This window comes from Triticum aestivum, chromosome 6B (assembly GCF_018294505.1).
Source record: "Triticum aestivum cultivar Chinese Spring chromosome 6B, IWGSC CS RefSeq v2.1, whole genome shotgun sequence".
Classification (NCBI taxonomy): Eukaryota; Viridiplantae; Streptophyta; class Magnoliopsida; order Poales; family Poaceae; genus Triticum; species Triticum aestivum.
The window spans coordinates 11,353,070-11,376,826 of NC_057810.1; the positions used below are offsets into that span (position 1 = coordinate 11,353,070).

The 23,757-nt window shown below is 46.1% G+C and overlaps 1 protein-coding gene and 1 pseudogene across 2 annotated transcripts; one reads left to right on the plus strand and one right to left on the minus strand.

Annotated features, from left to right (window-relative positions):
- Positions 1 to 5,291: 5,291 nt before the first annotated feature.
- LOC123133114 (uncharacterized) lies at positions 5,292 to 8,692 on the minus strand. Of its 2 annotated transcripts, XR_006465159.1 has the most exons (7): positions 8,556 to 8,692; positions 8,365 to 8,459; positions 7,743 to 7,874; positions 6,839 to 6,991; positions 6,509 to 6,753; positions 6,236 to 6,369; positions 5,292 to 6,122 (listed from the first exon to the last, which is right to left on the minus strand). XR_006465159.1 is itself a non-coding variant. In XM_044552652.1 (5 exons), the coding sequence occupies exons 2-5, from the start codon at positions 7,863 to 7,865 to the stop codon at positions 6,366 to 6,368; spliced, it is 525 nt and encodes a 174-aa protein (XP_044408587.1). In that variant the 5' UTR covers positions 7,866 to 7,874; positions 8,365 to 8,680; the 3' UTR covers positions 6,219 to 6,365. The 2 variants fall into 2 exon arrangements, 1 of the variants encoding a protein (XP_044408587.1); XM_044552652.1 differs by lacking the exon at positions 5,292 to 6,122 and having other exon boundaries at positions 6,219 to 6,369; positions 8,365 to 8,680.
- An 8,825-nt stretch (positions 8,693 to 17,517) lies between these two features.
- LOC123138593 (uncharacterized) lies at positions 17,518 to 23,394 on the plus strand (annotated as a pseudogene).
- Positions 23,395 to 23,757: the final 363 nt, after the last annotated feature.

The following is a 23,757-nucleotide window of genomic DNA, read 5'->3' on the forward strand; positions in this document are numbered from 1 at the left end:
TTTTTAGAATTTTGAATTGAATTAGTTTTATTTTTCTGAATTTTTTGATATAATATTTGTGTTTTTAACATATTGAATTGAATTAGTTTTATTTTTCTGAATTTTTTGATATAATATTTGTGTTTTTAAGATATTGAATTGAATTAGTTTTATTTTTCTGAATTTTTTGATATATTATTTGTATTTTTAACATTTTGAATTGAATTAGTTTTATTTTTCTTAATTTTTTGATATATTATTTGTATTTTTAGAATTTTGAATTGAATTAGTTTTATTTTTCTGAATTTTTTGATATAATATTTGTGTTTTTAACATATTGAATTGAATTAGTTTTATTTTTCTGAATTTTTTGATATATTATTTGTCTTTTTAAGATTTTGAAAAAGAAAAAGTATTTTGAAAAATACCTTTAGTCGCGGTTGGCCTGGCAAACCGCGACTAAAGGTCGTTGCGCGCGGGAACGCAAAAACCCGCCAAAAAACCCTTTAGTCCCGGTTGGTCTGGCCATCCGCGACTAAAGGTTACCCTTTAGTCGCGGGTCGCCTCCCCAACCGCGACTAAAGGGGGGGGCTATAAATACAAGGGCCCGAACCCTTTCTCGTCTTCTTCGATTCAACACCGCGCCGAAGGCCTGCCGCCGTCGCCCTCGCCCTCGACGCCGCCCGCCGTCGCCCTCGCCCTCGACGCCGCCGCCGTCGCCCTCGCCCTCGACGCCGCCCGCCGTCGCCCGCCGTATGTTTGCACACCGCGCCCCGCCCCGGCCCACGCGCGCCGCTCCCTCTCGCCCACACGTACGGCGCCGCCGGCCGTCACCGGCCTCCCTCGCCCACCGCGCGCGCGCCGCCTCGCTCGCCCGCCCTCAACGCCGCCGGCCGGCCTCGGTACTGCCGCGCGCGCACGAGCCACCGGTCTCAGACAGAGAGCGAGATCGTGGAGAGAGAGAGGGGCGCCGCGGGCCACCGGAATTTTTTCTTTTTTTTTCTTTTTTTTGTTCTTTTTAAATTTAACTAGTTAATTAGTTTAACAAAAACGGTAAAATAACTTAAAACTTGATAATTAACAAAAAAAAACCGTAAAATTTGATAATTAACAAAAAAAACGTATATAAAACTTGATAATTAACAACAAAAAAAGTAAAACTTGATAATCAATATATACAACGACCCCGCGCGTCAATGTACAACGATCCCGCTTTAAAAAAATGTACACGACCCAAGGGCGCGAGGAATCCGTCCAGGTACGGAGGGATGGGACCCAAGGGCCAAAAGCTGGTGGTACGGGCATGGGGGAACGCTGAACCCGGAGACAGGGGAGTGTGTTTACCGGGGCAAAATAATTAAACCCACCCAAGCCCTTATTGACGCAATGAGGGATGCTCAAGAGGGGAAGATCAAGTTCAACAGAGAGAACGACGTGCTGACAAAAGCCCTCAGGAATCCTGAACACGGAGGACGTGTACGAGGCATGGGGCACATTCCGTGGAAAATAGGGTTCCCCCAGAACGATGACCCGTACGGTTACAGAAGCCGGAAGAGAAAGATGGATCAGGAAGCAGATGTTGTGGCACGGTTGGCATCGGAAATGGATGTGATGAAGAAAACCGTGAGTGTACTAGTAGCCGAAAGAGATGCAGCTCGGGCGCAGCATGAAGATCATCCAGCGGATCTCAGAAGCCAGCAGCGGAGAAGCAGTGTGGCTTCCACGGAGGCCCCACCGGCTGGTGCAGATGCACCAACGATCGAAATTACTGCACCGGAGCCTCTGGTGGTCGAAATTACTGCACCAGAGCCTCTGGTGGTCGAAATTACTGCACCGGAGCCTCCTCGCTACCCCGTGGACTATATAAAGGAGATGAAAGAATGTCATCTGTATTATCCTATCGGGAACATGTCCAAGAAGGTAGCCATCGGCAGTGCTTTACCATGTTTACCTGGAGCACTCCACCACAACAACCCCATTCAAGATGGCTATGCTCGTGTCACGGTGGAGGACATAGTCCAAGGGTTTGAGGACCTGGAGATTGACATTGCTACACCTGAAGGGGAGAAAAGACTTGGAGATGTCAAGCGCCATTTCATTCTATGGCAAAAGAAGTCTATCAAGTTTCCAGGCGAGGAGCCAAGGACAACAAGTCCACCCCCCTACGGTGGTGGCGGTTCACCTACACCTCCGTCACGTCAGCCGACGCCCCCCAGTCCACAACGTCCGGCGGGTGATCAGACGCCGCCCCCCAGTCCTCGTCCGGCGGGTGATCAGACGTCGCCCCCCAATCCACCTCCGGCAAAGAAGCAGAAGCAGTCCTGGATTATTAACCCGGACCCTTATGTACCTAAGACCACAAAGGTACCGGAGCCATCACTGAAGCCTCTCCCCACAAGGCCTTGGGAACGTAGTGCCGAGGAAACTGCCGCGGCCGCGGCTGCTGATCATGAGAAATGGAAGGCGGACTGCAAGAAGAAAAGAGAGCCCGAGCCCAAGCCAGTATTTTCTGATGAGCAAAAGAAGTGGGCTAAGTCATTTTTGAGCACATCGTCCCAAGCCGCGAAGAATCTGCCTGACGACTATGCATGTGAACTTCGTAGGCAGGCACTCATGTTGAAGGAGAAGAAAGAGCGGGCGGAGAACCAGGAGAACAAAGCCTTGGAGGAGGCCGAGAAAACGGAATTAGAAAGTAAAAAAAGCGGGAAACGAGTTGCCCAGCTCGGGGAACAAAGTAAACAATCGATTGCCCCGCTTATAGTGAAAGCCGCCGGTCCGGATGACCCCGACATCATAGCAGCTGCGGCAGCACATGGATTGACTGTAACGAGTGCCAGAGAACAAGCGGCCAACTTAGGTATTACTCTTCGCGAACTGTTAGGCCTTGATGAGGCGCCAGTGAAGGAGGTAGTAATTACATATGTGAAGAATGGGCCTCTCGTCGAGCCTGCGCAGGAAGAGGATCTACCTCCACAAATGAAAGGTCTGCTGAAATGGTACAAGGGTTACATAAAAAATAAAAACGCCAAAGAATATATTTATGCGGAAGTTAGATATGAGCATCACTTCAAACATTACTATGTACAAATTCATCTAAGTGAATTGTTCCAGCTTTTCAATCTGCGCGAGCTCGACAAATCTATCATCAGTTGCTACGTTCTGTAAGTGATTTATTTCTACCCCATCTCGTTCATATTGCCTGCACTATATATATGTCCTAACTATATTGTTGTGTCCGCTATTATACATGCAGAATGAAGATTAAGGAATGCAGAGTAAGGAACATCCATGATGTTGGGTTCATTGACCCACACATCGTTAATGGATATGTGTTGGAGCATCACCCCGCCGACATGGAGGCAGACCTGTGGCAGTTTCTTACAAAGCAGGAACTCAAAAGTGATATTCTATTTCCTTACCATTTTGGGTGAGTGTTTCTGTCTTGAGCACATTCTCTTTTGTTTACTCCATGCATGGTATGTGGCCGGCTAATCGATGAGTTATGCATGACGTACTGTGCATGTATCGTGTCCGCAGGTTCCACTGGATTCTGCTAGTAATTAAAGTTGACACCTCAGAATGTCTCGTCCACGACTCTCTGAATAAGGATCCAAAGCTTTGGGGCGGCATGAGAAGAATGCTGCAGAAGTAATTATTTTCATTCATTTGCGCTCTATATCGATCGGCCTATTTCGTTCATTTCCTAATATCAAGTAACTAATAACTCTCTTGTTCATTTAATTTTCTTTGCCTCGTAGGGTTTGGAGACGGTTCGTAGATACAAAGGTCGGTGAATTCAAAAAAGAGCTAGAATTCAAAAGGTCAAAGGCTAAGAATGGTGAGGATATTCAGCCAGCGGGGACCAATCTATGTGCATACTATGTCTGTGAGATGATCCAAAGATACACCTCTGAGCGGGTTCCGAGTGATACCAATGCTCAGAGGAATAACCTCCGGATGATGCTTAGTCCAGAAGCTCGCTTCCGACCACTTCAAGAGGAACTAGCTGGATGGTTCAGGAGGGAAGTCCTCCATCCTAAAGGAGAACACCATTACAAGGACGTAGAACTTTATATGCATTAAATTATGTATGGAAACTTGTTCAAAATTGTATATGGTCATCCGATGATATTGAATATATATTGTATATTCCTCTTGAATTCTTTTTGGTTCTAATTTCAAATTTGTTTGAAATTGTACATTCATATGCATGTATGTAGTACCGTAGAATATGTGAAACTCCTTCAAAATTAAAATAAAGCACAAAAGAAATAAAACAATACAAATTAAACAGAAAACAGGTTTAGGGGGGGGGCTAAAACCCTAAACCTGCGGCGGCCTTTAGTCGCGGTTGGCCAGAAGAACCGCGACTAAAGGTCCTCCGCCCCGACGGCCGCCTGGCGCCCACGTGAACGGGCCTTTAGTAGCGGTTCTTAAGCAACCACGACTAAAAGGGGGGGCCTTTAGTCGCGCCTATTTGGTCGCGGTTGTGCAACCGCGACTAATGGCAGTTGCGAACCGCGACCAAAGGCCCTTTTTCCACCAGTGGGAGTACCTGGATTAATCAAAACCGGCTTCGGCTTTTAATGGTTCAAAACTAAAGTGTATACGCATGGAGCGGCAATTTGGATTACTTTGTACGTACGATTGAACTCATTGGAGCACTAGGTACAGTGTTGTTACTTGCTACCAGGCTAGGTACAAAGTTGCACAAGCCAGATTATTGGCCCTAAACTATTTCAATAAAACAGTCTCTAGATTTGTGCAAAACTAAAATATCAAAGTTTTGTGGGTGGGGCTGTCAGAGAAGAGGTGATACCGAGGTCGTGCTCTCTATGTTAGCCAGCAGACACAAAATTTCTCTAGATCTGTGAAAAATTATATGTTTACTGCAGACAAGGGGAATTGTAGTAACAGAGACGGTGTATTTTATAAAATATTTTTTTGGTATGCCCTCCACTGGTTGGACCCAACAACGGCTACAAGTCATTATTCTCTTATAAAGGTGTTGTCTTCGAGGGAAGTGCTATTGTGAGCCCGAGCGGCAGTGATCTCGTTATCTGCACCCCTAGCTTGTCTCGTGATGCACACTGCTGGCATATAGGATCAGCTATAATTTATGTATTTCTTATTTTATTATGACTCATGGCCCACAACACAGATGCAGCTTCCATTACACCGTCAGGCATGCTTCATGCGGCCCACATGGAGAGAAACGATATGAGCCGTTCCGATCCAGATTATAGACTAACACCGTCACCGCATTCATTTATTGTGTCCTCCCGTTGGAGCTACCAATCTTCCCCCAACAAGCTAGTCATCTTCATAATCTTGTGATTCGACTGGAAGCCCTCCCAGGTCTGCCGGTGCATCCTATCCCCACCGGAGCTAGTGCCACCACCCACATCCCTTATCCACCATGTCTGCATCATCGTCGTCCGTCAGCCTAAAGGAGATTTCGCCGCTCATTCCATGCACTGACTGCGGCGTGCAGATCGTCACCTGGATTGCTCATGGTGGATCGAACGTTGGTCATCGGTTCTACAAGTACATGAATAAAGATGTAAGATTTATCATCAAAAACAAGATGTAAATTCTAGTCATATAGTTACTCATGCGCATGGATCGGTTCCTAAATTTGTCTTATGCTTTTCTAATTTTTTCTATAGAAGATTGGTCTGTGTGGATACATGAGGTCGAGCAAGGAGTGTCGTGCTGAGCTTAGTAACCATTTTGGCATGGATCAGCAATTCAGCAGCCAGTCCGTGCCAACCCCATCCGATATCTTATCTGAACCGAAGAGCTCGTCCAGCCAAGCAAACAAGCAATGGATTCGTGCAGGTGAGCTGGCACGAAATGGTCGACTGGAGCCACAACCATGGAGGGGTCAGGCACGTTTCAATTAGGCAGGCTCATTGGTCGACAAGTTGCCCCTGCTTATATTTAGGTGCTGCCAACCTGTTAGTCGCAGTGTTTATGTTAGTGTCACCTAAACAATTCAAAGCAGTGTTAATACTGGGGAGTTCGGTCATGCACATTCAATCGCTCAGCATATTAATATAGCTGATACTCACTTCTGCATCCAGACATATCAAGCCTGACAACAGGTATTTTAGGGCCTGGAGGAGTCCTCGTTATGTCCCCTGTTAAAATGGAGCTAAGATCAGTACTGGATTACCACTTTCGCTGAAGCAATCTATTATCAATAGCTCTAGCTGGGCAGTCAGTAAAACCTCTGGTGGTGTAGCATATGCACCTGTTGCTAAGTACAGCCATGAGTTTATCGCCGAACTTGATCATGTCGGCCTGTGCATTAGCCCGCGCAGTACTGAGTTTGTGCTGGCACCTAGCATTTTGCTCCTTCAGTAGAATAGTTATCTCATCTATTACCTGAACAGGAAAACAAATTCACCAACAAATCACTTTAGTGCAGGTGTGTAATTTCTCGGAAGTGGAAGCTAATGGAAATGATGAGTGAACAATTAGTGACATGTGGCTTTCTGCCCAACAAGGCGTTTGTGTCACATACCAAACTTGGGTATCGGCTGGGAATGTGCTTTGCAAAGTCGATTGGATCGAGGACACGGTGTGGTGTCCTGACATCCATGATAGAGCTGCTGATGATGACGATGCATGCACTGCACCTAACCTTGCTTCTGTGTGATGCTCAGGGCTTTGATTTTGATTGGTGACGTCTGCTGGTTGGTTATTTATTTTCTCAGTGCATTCTGGTTGCTTGCGGCGGGCATAGCATACATCCGCATCTGGTCGGAGCTGTCGATCACAAATTTGAAAGTTAGAACAACCAAATTCAATGTGTCAGCCAACGCAACACATCTGAGACAAAAATAGTGATTACCTTGGAATTCGAATATGATGTGACGCTCGTCCCAATGTCAGTTGCCATAGTTATCATCCTTCTAATGTTGGTCTGATCGAAGGCGCTGATCTGATGAAGGACATCATGCTTCTTGTTGAACATCCCTAAGTCAATGTTGTCGAGAAAGAAAATCTGAAAACATAAATAAACTTGCCATCAATAAAAGCCACGACCCCTAAGATACATGATGTGATCAGATGCATGCAAAAAATTGCTGCAAAAGGAACAAGTAAACTGGCCTGTAAGAACAAATGGCAACCAGCTAAATTAGTGTTTGGGTTGTTTTTCAACATGTCCTTATGTCCTTCTTAAGCCGTCGAACTGCCTGGAGGAGACACTCAAGTACATACTGACACCAATTGAATTGTGAGATCGTCTCTGTGCTGGCAAGTGCACCCCAGTAGTCTATAGTGGTGTAATCATGTTTGGTTGTTGGTGCCAAAACATGACCCATTACGAAAATAACGAATTCAATTTGGAAACAGTCCTTTTCAAGCTAGTTAGATGTCTCAGAGATGTCTTGGAGAAGGAATTTCTCTGCAGCTCGGAGGCTATGCACCCCGGTCTTGTCCATCCCAAGTGTGCTCTTTATGAAATGGATGGCTTCAGGCTTTATAAATGCATCACGTCCTCTAACATTTCGATGCCCAAATGGTATACCGAAAACCTTGTGCACGTCTTCGGCCCAAAACTTTAGAATGTTCGACTCTGTCAATATGATTACGCAACGCCTAATACTGACCTTACTAATTGTCCATGCACTGAATTTTAGGTTGAGTTGTTGGATCACAGGGAGCTTTAGCATACAACCAAATCCAATTTCTGCAACCAACCACATCTTGTAACCATCAAATAACTGAATTACTTCTACTGCTCGCTTAACTGAAATTCTGGATGTGGGTGTCGGAGGCGCCTGTGCTTCATTTTCAGATGATGAGTGCTCCGGGTCTTGTGTTGTAACTTCTACACCGGCTCCAACTACGTCGCAACTGCCGGAGTTAGACATGATTACTACCTGAAATAAGGTCTGATTAGCCGGCAGTACACTGTATCGTTTATATAATCATGCATTCCTGCAAATTGTTTTGTTTCATGTTTACAAATCCTTTAAAAAATCATAGAAGTTTGGCCTGCAACAAGACAGCAATTCAAAGCACAACACGTGGGGTTGGAGACAACAATCATTAAGCTAACAGAACAACGGATTTGCAAATAAGAGGTTTCCTAGTATTCTTGTCGTACAAACTAAAAGTAAACAGATATGTCAGACTCCGCAATCCATAATGAAAACAGATGAAGTATTGGTTTGGCATGAACATTGCATTTCAGATCAGTATGAGATTTGCACAACCGCAGTGGATCGAAAACGAAAATACACACATACAGGTTGCAGATCAGATCCAGATTCAGAATAACAACAAAATGGATTAGTGGAGTGTGAGAAGGTGCGACAGGGGTGGGGCGTGGAAGGGGGTGGAGGGATGAGACATGTTCTGTGAGCATACCGGGCGAATTTGTCCGCGCACAGGGGAACCCCGCCGGCCAGATTGCTGATGGTGCGCCGGCAAACCTTCGGATTGATTTCTCCATTGCTGACCTTCTATTATGGTTCGGGGCCCGACCAAGGGCAGCAGATCTTTAGAAAATCTCCACCCAAAACACGGACGAACAACCACACCCAGGACCAGATCCGAACCTGTTGACCGGCTGCATCGAGAACACCATGTTCGCCGGAGCGGAGTGCTCCTAACCCTAAAAATATAGTGGTTCGCCTGCTCGCCGCTCTCAACAAAACAAGATCTACAGCCGGGAGGTAGACTCACTGCCGTCTCACCCCCGCCGTTACCGGAAAGCAGCAGAACTGATCCACGGACCAAGACGACACTGACGACTCGAGCCACGGCTCTGAACCGAACTAGCGACGTTGTCCGTTCCAGGTGGACCCTATCCACGTCACGTGCATTTACTATGAACGAATCGCGAAGCCATACCCAACGGGACAGATTACGAGCGCCTGTGTGCTCGTGATCACATACTCCACGTCCTTGTCTTCGAGCCTTGTGTTGTCTACTATTCTGTGTCCTCATGTGGTCATGCCTGTGGTTATTGGACCCTCTATAAAAGCATTGCGGTAGATAAATAGGGAGGAAGATTGTCACATTGGCCAATATGTCAATAGTGTTTGAGAAAACCACACAACCAGTCAGTCTAATTATTTGATGCATTTTACAAAATTTGTCCTCGCAACAGAAACATCCCTGGGACAGTGAATCCCACTTGCAGTTTCGTCAGTTCAGTCAAGCACCATACAGAGCAATCAAGTAGCTCTCCCCTCTTCGATTCAGCCAAGCAACAACAGGACTGACGGAAGCAGACACCAGACGGGATGGCTACCAAACATACATATATACACAGAGTCTTGTGCATGAAACAAAGATCTCGGTCACAAACAGTCGTGGTACCATAGCACACGAATAGCTGCTCCGGTTACATAGCATCTAATTAATCCGCTACAAGTATACTAAAGATAGTTAGAACTGCAACTGATTAAGGAAATACTGTTCTCTGCTCTTCCTGGTCGCTGACCATCCAAATGCTTGCGTATATTGTCCTTCATCACATGGCATTGCTGTTTTAAAGGAAACAAAGGAACATGTAAGATAATTTAGCATCAGAATACTTTTCGGCCACTTAACACATCACAAAATTAAATGAACTAACAAGACAAGTGGCTAGCATCAACTATACTAAAAAGTTACGCGTGCTCGGAAATCAAATAGTGAATCTGCTGGAGCAATATGGTTTCCTTTTCTTTTCCGAAATGCTAGTATAGGTTAAATGGCATCATATCCCAAACGTAGATGTTTCCAATTTTATAATCTGCATTCGAGTACAACAAAATTCTGATCATACAAGGAAAAATGCCACACAAACACAAATTAACCACCATTAGCTTGGACCAGCAACTTGCCAATTGTCATAAAAAAGGAAAATTTTGAGAGTTATATATCTGAATCACAAATCATGAATAAGCTCAGGCATACACATGTATAAATTATGACCCACTAGAGTTCCAGAATAAAATATGCAATCCATCTACAACATTTCCGATTAAAAAAAACAAGTATTAACATATAGCTCGGGGTCCACAATTCAAAGGTAGGCAGTAGAAAATTATACCATGATTATACTTAAGAAATACTTTCTCCGTCCCAAAATAAGTGTCTCAACTTTATACTAACTTTGGTACAAAATTATATTAATGTCAAGACACTTATTTTGAGACGGGGGGAGTACAAAGCTAGATTCCAAGTCTGATGGGTTTGTGATACTGTTTCAGGAAGAGAAAAATATTGTGGTCAACACGTGAACAAGGCTAAGCATCTTCCAGCTCTTCATATACACGATGTTATACTCCTTCAAACGCTCTTATATTTTCTTTACGGTGGGAGTACTTTTCCAGGCCTAATTTCTAATTTTGTGCTGATAGTTCAGAAAACAGTGATAAGACTCAATGTGAGGTGCATACTAAGAACAGCAAACAAATAATTTTCAGTAGCATCACAAACTGATATTATCAGACTTAGTAAGGGGGGAGTAACAGGTTCAAGAAGCATTATGCCTAGTTCCATCCAAAGCTTTAATAGCTAGAAGAAACACACCCACACCAGCAGTTCAATATTATGACCATAAAAGAACACTACCCCAGTAAGTTATTTCATATTATTGCACGGCAAGCATTCTCTAATGTCACTTAGCTAGTCCTGTCAAAAAAGGCCTAAGGACAACCATATACCCAACATATTTCCACAGCAATACCTAACAGGCAATGGACGATGCACACAACAGAACTTTGTAACCTCCACAAGAGGTCAAAAAGGCATACCTTACAGATTATCCTCGAGCACAGGAAATATGGGAGGCCAGATCGTCATAAGAGGATGGACGTCACCCAATTGTGCTTCTTCTTCTGTCATGTCATACACTTTATACAACTGCATGGACTTGACATCTAAGTGGAGTGCGCATCGACCCATCTCCAAGAACACAAACTCAGCATAGTCACCTACATGGTGTATCTGGAGTGTGGCGTCGGGTGGGGCTGGCGCCCCCGGGTCGGAGCGTGGCGGCGGGCCGTACGCCACGGCGGGTGGTGGCGGCGCCTCGGCGACTTTGCTTCCCCGCGGCAGGAGGCCTCGCGATCTGGTGCATCGCGGCCGCCAGGGATGGCGGCGGCGTGACCGGATCGGTTCGCGGGGGTGCGGCCGGATCTATGCCCAAGCGTGGGCCTTGATCGCTGGTCTGCCGTCGGCACGGTGGTGGGTGCGACTCGTCTGCAGCTGGGCAGATCCGCGGGATTCTACCCTTGTCTGGTCCTTGTCAGCGCTGGCAACTCCGGGGGAAACCCTAGATCTCCTTGGGATCAAGCGATGGCGGCGCTTTTGCGTCGTAGTCCCTCTTTAGGGCATTGTTATGGAGTTTGCTCTGGTTGAAGGGACCAGCGACGTCGGCGGCGCACGTCTGGTGGAGCAACTGCCGATGAAAATCACGCCGACTACGGTCATGGCGGACGATGGCGGCGTCTTTGATGTCGTTCCCTTGTCGAGGCATCGTCGTTGCAGTCTGCGTCATCAGGCTCGGGATTCTTCGGGGGAAACCCTAGATCTGGGTCTTCCGGATCGGACGATGATGGCGTTTTATCGCTTTCCCTCCTGGGGGCATCGTTTTGGAGTAAGTGATGGCTGGGGGCCGGGATGGTGGAGCGGTGCTTCATCTCACACATTGATGGCGCGGATTTCGGCGGCATGGCGCTGTGGAGGCTCGGCGTCCGATGCACGAAGACGGACTCGCGCAGGAGGAGGTTGCTGTCTGGCGTCATAGTGACGTCGATGGCAGAGTGGCCAGACAAAGTAGAAGCCTCAATATGATCTGAAGACGGACCTGTGGAAGATGGCGGTGATGACACACGAGTGCGTCTGACCGGATTGTGCCCCAGACCCGGTATGTGGCTCGGCTGGGGCTTCCGAATGAGTGTTTCGGCTTCCGGCTTTTGATGTTAGGCTTAGGTGAGTGGTCTGGATAGTGGTCTGGCTAGCACCCCTTCATCATTTTGGATAGGAATAGCGGCATATGTTGCCAAGATGATGATTTCAGGCACATTGTTGTAATACTTTGTAAGGTCCTTAAGAATAATCAATAAAATGACTGTATGCATCTCTCAGATGCAGAGGCTGGGGGTCATTTTTTTTCTAAAAAGGACAAAGATCAATTTCAGATTTACTTGCATCATATCGCCCGCACTTGTCGAACCGGTTTTCAGCCTTGTCTCCCGTACTTGCTACGTTAGTCTGTTGACCCCGTTAACGCGGCCGTGCGATGCAGCCGGCTCGGGTTGGCATAGAATAATGCGTGAGCCATTGCCACATCAGCTAATCCGTTCCCTCTCGCCGCAATTTTATTTGGGATCGATACATCGACTATACAGGGAGAAATACAACGACCGGCACGCATCCACACACCAACCGACGGATATGCTTTCGAGATCAGCTGAGCCTGGGCTCCGAATCTAATATCCCATATTGAATCTCTGTTTCTACTGATTCCCTTCTCTTTCAAGCTTTCATTATTCCGTCTACTAGTGCATACCGAATTTTTTATTGGTGCTTGCAGGGAACGGCACTTAACTGTACTGTGCATCCATTTAGCTTTCATTTGTCTGACCACTATCTTGCTGCCACTGCCCGTGTCAGTGGAGTACGTGCAAGCAGGGGCGAAATCAGGCCTGGGGCAACTGGGGCTGTAGCCCCAGGCGTGGCCCAAATAGTACGTATAACATAGCAGCAAAAATTTCAGAATTTGTCATAAACAGAAGCCCAGCCCCAGTCTTCACATAGACGTACAAAGTCTTCATCCCGTTAGCCCAACTCCTTCAATCACGCACTAGAAGACGGTTGACGCCTATTTCGATATGTGATCTGTAGCCCGATCGCTAGTCAATCAAGTCAAGGAGGAAAGCGGCTAAAAGAAAGTCAAGAAAGAAAGAAAATTCCTTGCCCTAATCGGCAACAGAGAAACCCTCGCCTCGCCTCGCTCGAACGGAGCGGTCATGCCCTGCGCCGCCTGGCCGCCGCCGTCGTCAACAGGCGATTCCCCGCCGCTTCGGTAGCCGGGTCCGGCGTCCTAACCACCCGCCTCTTATTCTTCTCCATCTAATCTAGTTCCAAATTGTAGCGCAGGCACAGAGGCACCCAGGCCAACGCACACTGCCCAGGTAATTTCTAGCCTATGTTCTAATTTTGTTTTCTCATTGGTGTGCTATATTGAGCGCGATGTATTTGCAAGCGTTGATGATATTAAGATTATACAGTGCTATCAAAAAAAGGAAATGCAAGGGGCTACTACCTCATGGTCTTCATTTTAATGATATAATATGTTCTCTCTTTTATTTTTTGCAAATTTCATATGAACGATTGACTTAGTCTATGTCAAGTGTCTTGATTTTAGATATGTGATTTTATGTTTGTAGATACAAGTCCTTCAGCTATTGCTGGTGAAGAAATGATGGCCTCGGATTAAGCAAGTCCTCCCTAACTAGGTACCAAACCATGTTTGCAACAATGCAATTTACTAAAGTATTTGTTTTAAGGAATTTCCTCTCATGATAATAATAAATTTGAATTACATTTTAAATGTGAATTTGTGGCATACTTCTAACGCACATTGGTTTGCTTGGGAGTATTTGACTTATATTTAGTCAGTTAGTTTTTTTAGATAGTCAGTTAAGTTTAGCCCTAGGCTTTGGGAAATCCTAGTTCCGCCTCTGGGTGCAAGACGATGATGATGCAAGCCTGCAACAAAAGCAGACTACTCGACATAAACAATTCAGCTTCCTGACATATACAGGTGGCAAACATCAATAGTGAATCGCTGATACTATCCCAGTTCAGTGCAGAGTATAACTAGTGTGTGATCCTAGACTATGAATGTGTAATTCAGAAGCTTGTTACTGAGGTACAGCATAGATGCTGGCGTGTAATTGACAGAGCGTATTTCCATTTTTATAGTCAGTAGTAAGTCCACAATTAGATGTCTTGTAGATTTGTAGCACGTAGCATCATTGTTGGGAATAACCCGTGGCGAGTCTCGCGAGCTGGTGCACGCGAGCGTGTGCGATGGGCGCGTTGGACTCGGGCCAGGGCAAGCTTGGGTGCGTGCCCAAGTGTAGGCGTGCGTGTGTGTGTTAGCGCGTGTGTGCGCCGGGTAGCTAGCGAGGGATCGGGAGGAGTGGACCGCGTCAGGTGCGTGCGTGGCCGCGGCGATCACGTGCATGCGCGATCAGAGTGCGCGAGCCGGTGCGCGCGAGGGACGTGGCGAGTGGCAAGTGGAAGCGTACGTGCGCGGCCCGGCATGTCGGAGCTCGCGGGTATAAAGTCCACTCCCTCCCCGTGTAATCGCTGAGGCAATCGAGTTCGAGCTCGAGGTGAAAAACAGAAAATCCCGTACGTGCGGGGGGGGCGTTCGAGTGCCGGCAAACCTTCGGTGTTCTTCTTCCTCCCCTCCGATCGTGTCTCCGGTGATCACCGTCGGGTGCCGCAGCCCGTTGCGCCAACAATCATTCGGTGCTTGCATCCTGGTATATTTGTGGCATGGTTGATTCCCTGCTACTGCTAAGCTAATCATAGACGATTTGGTTGATTTCAGAGACATAACAGGCAGACATAACTGTGAATGTGGGCTTGCGGCCATCGAGAACCTCCCCGCTGCGACTGGAATGGTCCCGGACGCCTTTCTCCTTCCCCAAAACACATGCATCGTGTCTGTCGCCGTCAAGTCCACATGCAAACTGCCGAACTGCGTCTAGCGCTTGCTAGAATTGGATTACCATGTACTCCCTCCGTAAACTAATATAAGAGCGTTTAGAATATTAAAGTAGTGATCTAAATGCTTTTATATTAGTTTACAGAGGGAGTACAAGTGTGTATACGGAGTGAACGAGAAAAAGGTGAGGCGATTGTAGTAGCTGGAGCAATAAAATCAGTGGTGACTGTCAGTAGGATCACACTACATGCGGGCACTCGCATGTTCGCTTTATAGAGCTTTCCATTAAGTGAACTTACAGACAAGTCGTGATTCTGCCTAGGAAAACAAACACTTCTATCTATAACCTTCCTCTTCATGTGGTGTCTCTGTTCTAACAATAATATAACAAGAACCAGGATTGAGACAATTAGGCCTGACAAGATCTAGCATGGGAACTCAAGAGCTTGATCTCGATCCCTTTGAGATGGCGCTCTCTCCTTCCCCTCCCCCCACCCTCGGTTCCTCGGTCCTTTAATAAATATAAATAAATAAAATATATTGGTATCGATCGATCCCATGTTTTTTACTGATGTCATATTTCTAGTATTTATATATACATTTCTTTTGGTACCTCCTAATTAGCTACCACTAGCTATAGGATGGATGGATCTTATTTCCGAGAGATAAAGTCAGTGGAAAATTTCCTACAAAATATTACTAGGTCCGGAGTATTTACTGTTAAATCAATGTATGTTGATGTTATCAATTCAACCTCGATCCCTAGTTCCAAACATGTTTGGGCTGTCAAAGTCCCTTTGAAAATCAAAGTGTTTATGTGGTTTCTCCATAAACAAGTTATTTTAATCAAGGACAACTTGACAAAGCGTAATTGGATATGACCTACTAGGTGTAGTTTCTGTGATCGGGATGAGACGATCAAACACCTTTTTCTTGATTGCCCGCTAGCTAAAGTTTTATGGAGGATGATCCATATTGCTTTTAATATTACTCCACCGAGTTCAGTCAACACGTTATTTGGAACGTGGCTTAACGGGGTAGAGCCCGAGTTAGCGAGACATATTCGTGTAGGAGTCTGTGCCTTAGTATGGGCGCTCTGGAATTGCAGAAATGATTTGATTTTTAACAGGACAACACACATTCATTTTTTGTAGGTTATTTTTAGAGCCACGGCGTTGATCCGTTCGTGGTCGCTACTCACTCCGACGGAGGCCAGGGAGCGTTTGGTTACTGGATTTATCCGCTGGTATATGGTAGCTCGGGATATCTTCAATCGGTTTGGATGGCTATCATGTAATAGGATAGGCAATTATTTTACCTATCTCTCTTTTGCCAGCCGGTTGTGGCGTTCTTTATTTGGCTAGTTTGTGTTTCTAGCCCATTTTGGCTCTGTGTGAGCTTTTTTAACTTTTCAGTTGGAGACTTTGAGACCTTGCTGGAACTTATTTATTTGGTTTAATAAGATGGCCGTATGCATCGTTCTGATGCAGAGGCCGGGGAGTCCCTCCTTTTCGAAAAAAAAGAAAAAAAAACAGAGTTTTTTCAAGAAAGAACAAAGTGTCGTCAGAACACAACAAACAATCTATGATAGAAATACCGCCAAGGATTTCCATCCTCCAATTTTTTTATGAAAATCTATTTAGTCAAACAGGCCCTAGAAGTCGGGAGGGAGGCACCACATGGAAAGATGATGGCCACCCTTAATGTAGTATCGTACTAACGGGATGCGCTCCACATCATCACCACCATCATCAATGCTTGGGTCTTTCCTACGGAACATTAGGTCACCATATTCTGATTTTGTATGGTATTCTTCCTCGAACTCTTGGTCCTCTTGGCTAGCTCCAGAGTGATGGTTCGAGTAGTATATATGGTTTCTTTCTACAGCTCCCCGCCCACCAGCTGGCATTTGCACCACCTTGGAGGAGCATAGTTGCCCCAAGAACAATGCGTAATTGCCCAAGCTACCCACCTCCTCCCACTCATATTTGCGTGCGTCATCATCAACATTTGTGACTTGGAACACCTTAAAGAAAAGCTTGCAGTTTCGCAACCATCGACTCATAACTGCCACCGCCAGCTTACCATTCAAGTCGCATATGTATGAGGCTTGGTCCAACAACCAACTCATACAAATATGATCACCGCCCCTTTGGATGTCCATTGGGTAGGCGGCGGTAACTGTCGGTGCACCATCTTCATTAACGCCAATGTCAAACGTGTACAATGTCTTGCTATGTCCTAGGCCGTAAAGCTCCCCACGGTAAAACAGGATGTCCCAAACCGGCTCCATGTCACATCCTTGTATGGTCCATCCGCCATCCGGACAACCAATCTTACACAGTGCGACCTTGCGCCCAGCAGTCATGGCGACGAGAATGCAGTCAGCCGAAGTGGGAACCTTGGAAAAGACTATTTTCCAGATGAAGTCTTCTTCATAGTCGTCAGTCAATCAAAAATGCCGCTGCTTCTCGGACAGAGGTACCTCGACACCGGAGAAGAGATTCACAATCAGGAACGTGGTCGATCCTTCTACAACGCCCATCCATCCTCTGTCACTGTAGGATCTTGATCTTTCAATAGCCGCGATCCATCCACCGTCGTACGATCCGATGAACTGCATGTTACGCAGCTTGCTTGGGATCAGAACCTGAAGGACCCCGCCTTCCTCGGCGCAGTAGATCAGGCGCTTCTCGGTGACGGTGCCCCGGTCCACGGGTGAGAGGATCAGCAGAGGGAGCGCCTGCGGCGTTGGGTGCTGCAACGCGGCAGCGCGCCACGACCTGCAGACGGCGCTGAAGCGTACACGGCCGAGCGAGGAGGTGACTCTTACACGAACCATGCCGAGGAGGTTTGACCAGTCCACTGCCGAAGGCGAGCACCGTTCTTGTTTTATGCCCACGGTGCCGTCGGGGTTGTTGCAGGCCGATCTATGTAGTAATTAATCTAGTTGTAGTGTAAACGTCACGTGGAGACCTAGATAGAGTTGTAAACTCGACTGGTGGCTGTACGAGTTGGTTGCCGAGTCCGGGTTGCGCGTTGACTGGTGGATGTACCCTTAAAAAAAGGTTTTCGTTCTACGAATCGATCACGTACTGCTATAGCCAGCCAATAATACATTAAGCTGCCTGCTTGGCTGCTTGTTCGGCTAGGTTGCACGTACGTGGTGCTCCTGGAAACCAACAATCTATTGCTACGTACAGAGGCGGAACCAGAATTTCTCAAAACATAGGGCTAAAATTAAGTGGCTATGAATGATGCCAAATACCGCTACTTTAAAAGGATACCTAAAAAAAATGCCAAATACCGCTACTTTAAAAAATGGGTCCGTCTATATTACATCTAGATGTGAGATAATATCTAAGTATGATGTCATCGCCACCTTTTTATTGTTTATCTTATTTATTCGATTTTGATTTGTCATAAAGCCTGAAACAAACGAACCATTTTCGCGCTCACGTCCACCTCGATGGGCCGGCCTATACGTCCGACAGCTCGTAGTGAGGCTAGCTTTTTACGTTGTGCATCAGCCAGCCGAAGATTCCTTCTTGCTACATGCATCTCTCCCTGTGCGTGCATATATGGTATATCAATAGATCATATTAGATCGGATGGCGACGTAGCGAGAATCAGCAAGCACCTTGGTAAGTTGTGTTGTGTCACTACTCGAAGCAAAGGATCAGATTCCTTTTTCCAGGAAAAGCTAGTGATCAGATGTATATCAGTGAAAATAAAGTAGTTCTACCATCGATTTGTTAGTTTTTGCGTTTTATTGCGCACTTTTTAGCGGCGTGTCTCAGATCGCTAGCTTCTAATAGGCTATAAATGATTTTTTTTTGCCCTTTTGTTTTTGCTTTCCTGTTCCACTCTTTATATTTTATGCATTAATTTTTAGTAAAAAACAAAGTTTGATTAAAAAAAATCAAAAATATGTTCACAAATTTGTGGTAATATACACTTTTTAATATACAGTGAACTTTTTTATATACAATGAGCTTTTTAAATTATATTCACTAAACTTTTTTTATACACACTAAATATTTTTTAAATACAAACTTAACCTTTTTTTAATATACGTAGAACCCTTTTAAATATACAGTAAAACATTTTTATTGTATAAACTAAATAATTTTTTAAACACATACTGAACAATTGATCATGCATCCAAAAGTGTTAACAATTGTTCGTGGATTAAGAAAATGTTCGCCGATTCAATATAAATAAATCACAAAGCTCCAAAATTTTCATGAACTGAAAATTGTTCATATATTTGAAAATGTTCAAAAAAAAAATTAAAACAAAATGCGAAGCAAAAGAAGAAGGAAAAAAAGAAAAAAAGAAATAGAAAAAACCAAAAGAATAACCAGAAAACCAATAGAGGATGGAAGTGCAATTGGGACGAAACAAACTACAAGCCTAGTTGCAAGTTGAGGGCGGACTTGCAACTCGGACAACTACACAAAACTAAAATATCATTTGCGATTCAAGGATGGGCTTGCAATTGGGAGAATAATAAACTACAAGCCCAGTTGCGTGTCGAGCGTGGATTTGCAACTGGGATGAAAAACAAAATACATGTCCAGTTGCAAGTCGGGGGTGGACTTGCAACTGGGGTGAAAACAAAACAACACCCTCCTGAGTTGCGAGTCGAGGGTGGACTTGCAACTGGGCCAACAGAAACTCCTAGTTGCAGGTCGAAGGTCTAATTGCAACTACTATGAAACAAGAACAAAAAACAACACCCCCCCCGAGTCGCGAGTCGATGGTGGACTTGCAACTAGGGCTACAAAACTACACCCTCCCGAGTTGCGAGTACACGATTGACTTGCAACTGGGCGATTACAAACTACATCCCTTGAGTTGCAAGTCGGGTGTAGACTTGCAATTGGGGTGAAAACAAACAACAAACGGCACCCTCCCCGAGTTGCGAGACGGTGGTGGACTTGCAACTGGGGCGATTGCAAACTACATCCCTCGAGTTGCTAGTCGGGGGTGGACTTGCAACTGTGGTGAAAACAAAACAACACCCTCCCGAGTTGCGACACGAGGGTGGACTTGCAACTAGGCCGACAGAAACCCCTAGTTACTGTTCGAGGGTCTAATTACAACTACCATGAAACAAGAACAAAAAACAACACCCCCCGAGTTGCGAGTTGAGGTCGACTTGCAACTAGGGAAACTATAAAACTACACCCTCCCGAGTTGTGAGTACATGGTTGTCTTGCAACTGGGGCGATTAGAAACTATATTCCTCGAGTTGCAAGTTAGGGGTGGACTTGCAAATGGGGTAAAACAAAACAACACCCTCCCGAGTTGCGAGACGAGGGTGGACTTGCAACTAGGCCGACAGAAACCCCTAGTTGTTGGCCGAGGGTCTAATTGCAACTACTATGAAACAAGAACAAAAAACAACACCCCCCAAGTTGCGAGTTGAGGGTCGACTTGCAACTAGGGCAACTACAAAACTACACCCTCCCGAGTTGTGAGTACATGGTTGTCTTGCAACTGGGGCGATTAGAAACTACATCCCTCGAGTTGCAAGTCAGGGGTGGACTTGCAAATGGGGTGAAACAAAACAACACCCTCCCGAGTTGCGAGTCGAGGGTAGACTTGCAACTGGGCCGACAGAAACCCCTAGTTGCGGGTCGAGGGTCTAATTGCAACTACTATAAAACAAGAACAAAAAACAACACCGCCCGAGTTGCGAGTCGAGGGTGGACTTGCAACTGGGACAACTACAAAACTACATCCCCCGAGTTGCGAGTACATGGTTGCCTTGCAACTGGGGCGATTAGAAACTAGGGCGACTGAGTTGGATGAGCATGGCCGACAAGTAGTCACTAGACCCACGATGTGACACGATACCCGTGCGAGAAAACAACTCTTGATCAAGATTTGCATGACATTTAAAGCAAAAAGATGGCTGAGTCAAAATTCATAAATTTAAAAAATAAAAAAGAAAACAAAAAATAAATATAAATAAAAGACAAAAGATCATGAGTATAAAATACTTCATAATTTAAAACAAATAATGAAACAAAAAAATAAAAACAAAAAAGTAAAACGACGAGGCAAGAATAAATGGATAGACATGACCCCTTGTTTCCACAGCACAAGCACGCGAATGGCTCAAAAGAAAAGACGACCAGCTCTAAAGACTACAGGAGACCGACACACACAAAAAATCGATGGAAAAAAAATTCCACAATAGGAGCGGCCCAGGCAGAGCAAAGCTGTCAGCTATAACGCGAAGCGGCCCAGGCAACAAAAAGTTGGTACGCACGCGTCTTGACAAACAGAAAGACGCGAAGCTCCTAAAAAAAAGACACGAAGAAGAGAAGGCAAAAATCACGAATCTTAGATGTGAGATAGTTATTTCACATCTAAATGGCTAGAAAGTTAGATGTGAGATAGTTATTTCACATCTAGATGTGAAATAGCAAACCTGTTAAAAAATACCTCTAAAAAGGCCAAAGACCACACATCTTGGATTTCTATTTCTTATTAAAAAAATGAAACAAATTTGACTAATCCTAATATCATTAATTTCAGATGAAAGAAAGGAACTAGGTAAAAAAACTGATACAAGTATAACGAGTAGGAGATTACCTGATTTGCCCGTCCAACTGATTGTAAGATGCACCAGAACCCGGGCAGAAACAGGATGGCTGGAAGGGGCTGATCCGACGATGATGATCGAATGAGAAACAGGTTCGGACGCCTCGTACGTCCGAGGGAAACGCATAGGGCGGCGCAGCGGGGGGCTAAGGACTATTTTTAACGACGATCGGTGCATCAGAAGATAGATGAAAATGCTAGCGCCTAAAAACGGTAGCGATTGAAGTGTGGATTCGTGGGAGCTCAGTTGGTCTACGGAGCTACGTGGGCTGAGGCATGGGGCTGTGGTTGGATTAGGACGCCTGGGGCTGGGCCTCTTTAAGGCCACGAACCAGACAAAATATTCTATTGGATGCATAACACTATTTGGGCCACGCCTGGGGCTATAGCCCCAGCTGCCCCAGGCGTAGTTTCGCATACAGATAGAGGATCGACCATGTGTCAATCGGACGAGACTTGCCTGCTCCCTCATCGTGTGCCCATCCGTGCTCCCGTCTACGTGGCTTGATTTGATTGGAGCAAAATAAGGCCCGGTCCCACCCCCTTAAAATCAGGGGGGAGATGATTAGATTAGAAATAAAAAAGGAAAAAGAACAGCCGTAGGATTAAGTGGGAGCACGGATGAGAGCACGGGAAGGAAGCAGGCAAGCCGGATCCGTGTCAATCACGGACTTGATCGGAACGTCTCCGGACGCATCTCTAGTTACCAAACAATTACGGAAACCCTTATGGCCTTCCTCAATTTTTTTTTACAGAAACCCTTAATCCTAGTTATATCAACTACGATGCATATCTATACTTGGGCTAATTATACGGCATCGATCGGGACGCGATCGGACCTTGCCCTGGACGGAGCTGCGGCCATCTATCGAGGCGTCGACCATGGTAGGTGGCCGCGGCGGCAGCGACGCCAGGTCGCAGACGCAACCTACAAGAGGGCGGAGCGTCGCTGCCGTTGGACGTTCTGGTGGACATTGTGGCACGCACCGACCCGGCCACATTCGTGCGCTGTGCCGCCACTTGCGTGGACATGCGCTGCCGCGTCAAGGAATACATCAGCCTCCGTGGCCCCCTCCGCCTCCAGCATGGCGACCGCTTCGTGCTCCCCCTCCTGTGCGGCCACCTGATCTACGGGTCCCACGACTGGTCCTAGCTCAAGGAGAAGCTGTTTCTGCTGGACACCGGCGCACCGGATGCCATCAAGCTGCGCACATCAACCCGCGGAGGCTTTCCCCTCGCGTCGCGTGATGGTCTTGTGCTCGCCCGTGTGGGCGTGGCCAAAGAGCTCCGTGTGTGCGACCCGGCCACCGGCAGGAGCCTGACCCTGCCATCTGAACCGAAGTTTCATGGGTGGTCTGAGAAAAGTTATGTCTTGCTGGTTGGTGACTATGATAAGGCGGCCACCTCCATTGGCCGGCATTTTCAAGTGGTCAAGGCATGTCTAGATATGTCACAATATGGCGGCAACCTGCAGTTCCAGACGTTCTCGACAGAGCATGGCGCGTGGGGTCTCTCCACCGAGATATGGCTTCCTAACCTACAAAGCAGGTTTCAGCGAAGGCTCGGCAAGGCCCTGGTCACCGGTGGCACTGTGCACTGGCTGTGCCAGACTGACACTGAATCCTACGTCCTCAGGCTTCGCGTCAAAGCAGCAAAGGTGCTGGTGACGTCCCAAAAGGGTTTCCACACCATGGAGAGCACCAAAAACTTCTGGCAACATCATCGGTTGGTGGGGATGTGCTCGTGCTTGTCGCCCACGACGATAAGATATCAGCTTGGGCACAATCAAAACATACAGCCATGTGGCAACAACGACCACACGTGGTGATCGACATGACAGAGACAATTTTGCGGTTCCTTGACAAGGCAGGCGGGAGCTGCATTCTGCCGATGAAGCCAATCCAATTCAACCTAGTGTGGTTCGCCGAGAGTAGCGGCATTGTGCTCATCAATGCATGCAACGGTTTCTTTTGGCTCGACCTGCAATCCATGAACATTGTGAGGTGTTCTCGGATCATAAGGTCTCATACACAAGCCAGAATATCCCCTATGAGATGAGTTTGACAGCTTGGGTTCCAACATTCAGTAGCACTTTGTGATTAATTCTTTCCGGGTCTCTGGTTCCATTCTCAACTTCATTATCAACTAGAAGCACGCGTGTATGACTTTGTTGAGAAAATATTTTAATTTTACTAGTTTTATTTGCCCCTTTCCATGAAAATTGTAGTCCCATTAATCGTAGCACTATGGTTTTGCTACTCATGAATATTTCCCCAGTTGTTAGAATTTACAAATTATAAGGTGTTGTTTCCTCTGACACTAGTAGAAAAAGGGTCAAATGTGAAGCACAATAGTGCCGGTTTGAATTTTAGCCGGCACTAATGTGTACATTAGTGCCGGTTCGTGGCGGCGATCAATAGCAACGGTTCGTGGTGAACCTTTAGTACCGGTTCTTGCCACGA

What these genes read in the sequence shown, in the direction of transcription:
- LOC123133114 (XM_044552652.1), bottom strand. Translation starts at nt 7,865, where the DNA reads ATGTCTAACTCCGGCAGTTGCGACGTAGTTGGAGCCGGTGTAGAAGTT. An exon ending in CACCCACATCCAGAATTTCA is followed by an intron (nt 6,992 to 7,742) that starts GTTAAGCGAGCA and finishes TTATGTTTTCAG; the next exon opens with ATTTTCTTTCTCGACAACAT. An exon ending in CATCATATTCGAATTCCAAG is followed by an intron (nt 6,754 to 6,838) that starts GTAATCACTATT and finishes TGTGATCGACAG; the next exon opens with CTCCGACCAGATGCGGATGT.